This window comes from Poromitra crassiceps, assembly GCF_964638095.1.
Source record: "Poromitra crassiceps genome assembly, chromosome: 17".
In the NCBI taxonomy this organism is placed as follows: Eukaryota; Metazoa; Chordata; class Actinopteri; order Beryciformes; family Melamphaidae; genus Poromitra; species Poromitra crassiceps.
This window is the reverse complement of record NC_139635.1, coordinates 13703083-13707741: the sequence shown is the minus strand read 5'-3', so window position 1 is coordinate 13707741 and position 4659 is coordinate 13703083. Positions and strand designations below refer to the sequence as shown.

Sequence of the window (4659 nt, the reverse complement as noted above, 5' to 3'; positions counted from 1 at the left end):
GAGGTGCTCCTCCCCCCACCCCCGCCCCCTCTCTACTCTACACCTGGAGGTGCTCCTCCCCCCGCCCCCGCCCCCTCTCTACTCTACACCCAGAGGTGCTCCTCCCCCCGCCCCCTCTCTACTCTACACCCGGAGGTGCTCCTCCCCCCACCCCACCCCCCTCTCTACTCTACACCCAGAGGTGCTCCTCCCCCCACCCCCTCCCCCTCTCTACTCTACACCCAGAGGTGCTCCTCCCCCCACCCCACCCCCCTCTCTACTCTACACCCGGAGGTGCTCCTCCCCCCACCCCACCCCCCTCTCTACTCTACACCCAGAGGTGCTCCTCCCCCCACCCCCTCCCCCTCTCTACTCTACACCCAGAGGTGCTCCTCCCCCCACCCCCACCCTCTCTCTGCTCTACACCCAGAGGTGCTCCTCCCCCCACCCCCTCCCCCTCTCTACTCTACACCCAGAGGTGCTCCTCCCCCCACCCCCTCCCCCTCTCTACTCTACACCCAGAGGTGCTCCTCCCCCCACCCCCACCCTCTCTCTGCTCTACACCCAGAGGTGCTCCTCCCCCCACCCCCTCCCCCTCTCTACTCTACACCCAGAGGTGCTCCTCCTCCCACCCCGCCCCCTCTCTACTCTACACCAAGAGGTGCTCCTCCCCCACCCCCCTCTCTACTCTACACCAAGAGGTGCTCCTCCCCCACCCCCTCTCTGCTCTACACCCAGAGGTGCTCCTCCCCCACCCCCTCTCTACTCTACACCCAGAGGTGCTCCTCCCCCACCCCCTCTCTACTCTACACCCAGAGGTGCTCCTCCCCCCGACCCTCTCTACTCTACACCCAGAGGTGCTCCTTCCCCCACCTCCGCCCCCTCTCTACTCTACACCCGGAGGTGCTCTACATGTGTGAAAGCAACATGCCTCATGTCTGAACGGGTACACTCCAGGTAACGCCCGGAGAGGGATTTTCATGAGCTACCCTGAGAGAATCCAGAGTTCATGTGTGAAAGTGGCTATAGAGAGAGACAGAAATACCAACAGACCAACAGAGAAAGCTACAGAGAGAGAGCAGGACGGAGAGATGGACAGACAGAGAAACAGAAGGACACAGAGAGACACAGACAGATAGAGAGACAGAAGGACACACAGAGAGACAGACAGATAGACAGATAGAGAGACAGAAGGACACACAGGGAGAGAGACAGACAGAGAGACAGACAGACAGGTAGAGAGACAGACAGAGAGACAGAAGGACACACAGGGAGAGAGACAGACAGAGAGACAGACAGACACAGGTAGAGAGACAGACAGAAGGACACACAGGGATAGACAGACAGACAGAAGGACACATAGGGAGAGAGAGAGACAGAGAGATAGAGAGAGAGACAGAAGGACACACAGGGAGAGAGACAGACAGAGAGACAGACAGACAGACAGACAGACAGACAGACAGAGGGACAGTCCATCACTCACATGCCACCACAGCACTGGAGCGGTTCTTCTTGGCGTTGGCGTCCCTCAGGCCCACGGTGCAGGCGTTGGGCTCGGCCTGGTAGGCACACAGCGCCTCCCACTCCTTCTCCAGACGGTTCTTATTCTTCAGGTGGTCCTCCATGTAGGACTGAAGGAGACAAGGAGACAAGAGAGGGGAGGAGGTGAGGAGAGAAGAGCTTCAGATGGACCCAAGAGTCACACTAGCTGGGATTTTACAGACGTTTATGTGCTAAAGTTTCATACTGCCCTGTGGTTTTAATTTAGTAGACAAACTTAACTCAACTTTCTGGCAGACCACAGCCTAATAGAGTACCACAGGGATGACATCTTTTCGTAGGCTTAACCAGAAATTGCCACCATGTTGGTTCATAAGGGGAAAAGGCTATGAGATTTTGGTTAAATGCGTGAAATAAAGGCTGTGGTTAACACAAGCTTATCAGAGTGGAACTTCATCTAGAACTACCGGCAATGAGCTTGTCAAATGAAAACGAGGGAGGAGCTAGCACGTTGCTAGCGCCGAGGCTAACAGGTTAGCCGTATAATCTGATGGTGGCGACTGAGGAGCGTCGCTTTGTTTTGGAAGCCAGCGGGCCAGATATAACGGATGAGGGACTGAAACGAGGCAGTGCACTTCTTCTTTAAATGGCTCCGGCCGTGATTTATAGCTTCAGCTCCAAATGGGGACGATCTTAATCAGAATTAGCTTCTAAAAAAGCCCTAATGACTTTCTGCTCAAAGGAGAGGAGTTTGTTAAAAATGGAAGCCAGCTTGGCCAGACGTCCGGCTTCTGATAGATAATGGAAAAAATGTCTCGATTGAATGCAAATGACTGCTACTTTTACCACACACACACACACACGCGCACATGCACACACACACACACACACACGCGCACATGCACACACACACACACACACACACACACACACACATGCACACACACACACACGCACACACACACACACACACACACATGCACACACACACACACGCACGCGCGCACACACACCAAGCAGCAACCTCCGGGGCTGAAAAATGAAGCCAACGTGAAAGTGCACAAAGTTCCTCGAATGGTACTTGCGGCTAGAGATGGAACGATATGAAAATTTCATATCACGAATATAGTGACCAAAATGATCACGGTTATCAGTATTATCACGGTTTGTTAAAATGCGCTGAAAATGTTCAAAAAGTACTAATACACTCACTGAAATCATTTCTCCAAGGCTGCACGTTTGCATCTGGGAGACTGTTGCCAACTTTGGTTGATGATGGACAGTATTTACCATGTTTTTCAAAGCACTGTAATCATGGTAACACGGTAATCACGGTTTTAATGATAATGACAATTTGAAACGGTACGGTTATCGTAAGGAATTTTATCATGGTTATCATTCAAACCGCTTAGCGAGTAATTCCCCCTAGACGAGTGGCGTTGCTAGAATCTGAAGATATACCCCAGCCCTCTTTAGGGAGGCCTGGGGAAGGTAAATGCACAATTTTCAAGCAATTTTAGATTAATACAGAAAAAATAGATCAGTGGTTCTCAAAGTGGGGTCCATGGACCACCAGGGGTCCTTGAGAGGGTTCCAGGCAGTCCCCATAGCAACTCCACGAATTGTTCAACTTCAGCATTGGCCTTGATTGACAAACAGACAAGGAACCTAGGAACCAAGGCAAACCGTGACCTACTGAAGAAAAAGAAAGGTTGTTATTTGATGTTTTTGCTCCAAGTGAAATGTTTTCTGGTCCCTCACGATTCAGTAGGTCACAGGTTGGCTTGGCTCCAGCTTTAAAACTTTGGATATAAGGGTTTTTTCAAAATGTCTATGGAGAAAATTCATGGGAAACTCACTTCCGGGGCAAGAGATGTCACGTGACTGTTCAGCTCTATAGCCCCCAATGCCCAGGCCTAACGACGCCCATGTCACATGACCCCCATGTCACATGACCCCCATGTCACATGACCCCCATGTCACATGACCCCCATGTCACATGACCCCCATGTCACATGACCCCCATGTTAAAATGTCCGTCTTTACATGTTTACAGCTTGCCTCAAAAAACACTTATGGGCTCTATAGCTAATTTCACCTTACACACACACACACACACACACACACACACACACACACACACACATACAAACACACATACACACACACACATATACACACACATACACACACACGTCTCTCTCTGTCTGTCTCGCACACACACGCACGCATGTACACACACACACACACACACACACACACACACACACACACACACACACACACACACACACACACACACACTCCTACATCAGATACCACACCACCCTGTCTCCCCCTCCCTCTCCCTCTCTCTCTCCTCTCCCTCTCTCCTCTCTCACTCTAATGCAATAGGGTTTTGTGGCTGTGTAAAGGGATTATTGCAATCCAATCAGGAGGTGCTGAGCTCACCATGTGTCAGCCAAACACTGAATAATCCCCTCACCGCAGGGGGCTTACAGCCGCCAAAGGTGCTCCATAAAACCACAGCGCGCCCGGCCGCCATTGTGGCTCTGACGCACCTGTGATAAAGTGCGGCACCAAGGACCCGCTGGATGGGGGATGATGTAATGCGCCGACCATTTTGGATCGGCGGAGACAGGCGGGGGAAGGAGGGGGGGGGTTAAATTACTTGTAATTGTGTGTGTGTGTGTGGGGGGGGGGGGGGGGTGTGTGTGTGTGTGTGTGGGGGGGGCGGTGCAATTGAGTAAATGTGGGTGCTATAGAGGACCGCAGGGATGATGTATTTTTGTAGGCTTTATCCAGAAATCGCCGCCATTTGTTTCTTCAGTGAAAAAGTCTATGGGGTTTTAGATTTCACTTAAATGCATAAAATAAGGTCTGTGGTTAACAAAAGTTTGGGGAAACGCGAACCTGGGTTCTGCATGATCATCTCCACAAACGTGAATCACTTTGATGCTTTTATGAAGCGTTTTATATTGTGGCGTGTGACGTTGGGTTGGTGACGTCACTAGTGTGCGCCGCTATTTCCAGTGTTTATGCCTGTCGCCTATAGGCAACAATCTGCTCTTCAAGAGCGCCGTGACCATTATGCCTGTTACTGCCTGTTTTACAGACCTTGTAAGCAGAGGACGTACCAGCGTTAGCTAGCTTTGCTCGCTAGCTGGTGTTTGCGGGTTC

The 4659-nt window shown here is 51.6% G+C and overlaps 1 protein-coding gene across 1 annotated transcript in view; it reads right to left on the bottom strand.

Moving 5' to 3' along the window:
• Positions 1-4024, bottom strand: part of LOC310792211 (receptor-type tyrosine-protein phosphatase N2-like) — a gene marked incomplete at its 5' end in the record, with an annotated part of 65708 nt that extends 61684 nt beyond the window's left edge. Inside the window, 2 exons of the mRNA XM_083653939.1 lie at positions 1463-1610; positions 3965-4024. Coding sequence (XP_083510065.1) covers positions 1463-1610; positions 3965-4024 — 208 coding nt within the window. The remainder of the gene's footprint in view (positions 1-1462; positions 1611-3964) is intronic.
• Positions 4025-4659: the final 635 nt, after the last annotated feature.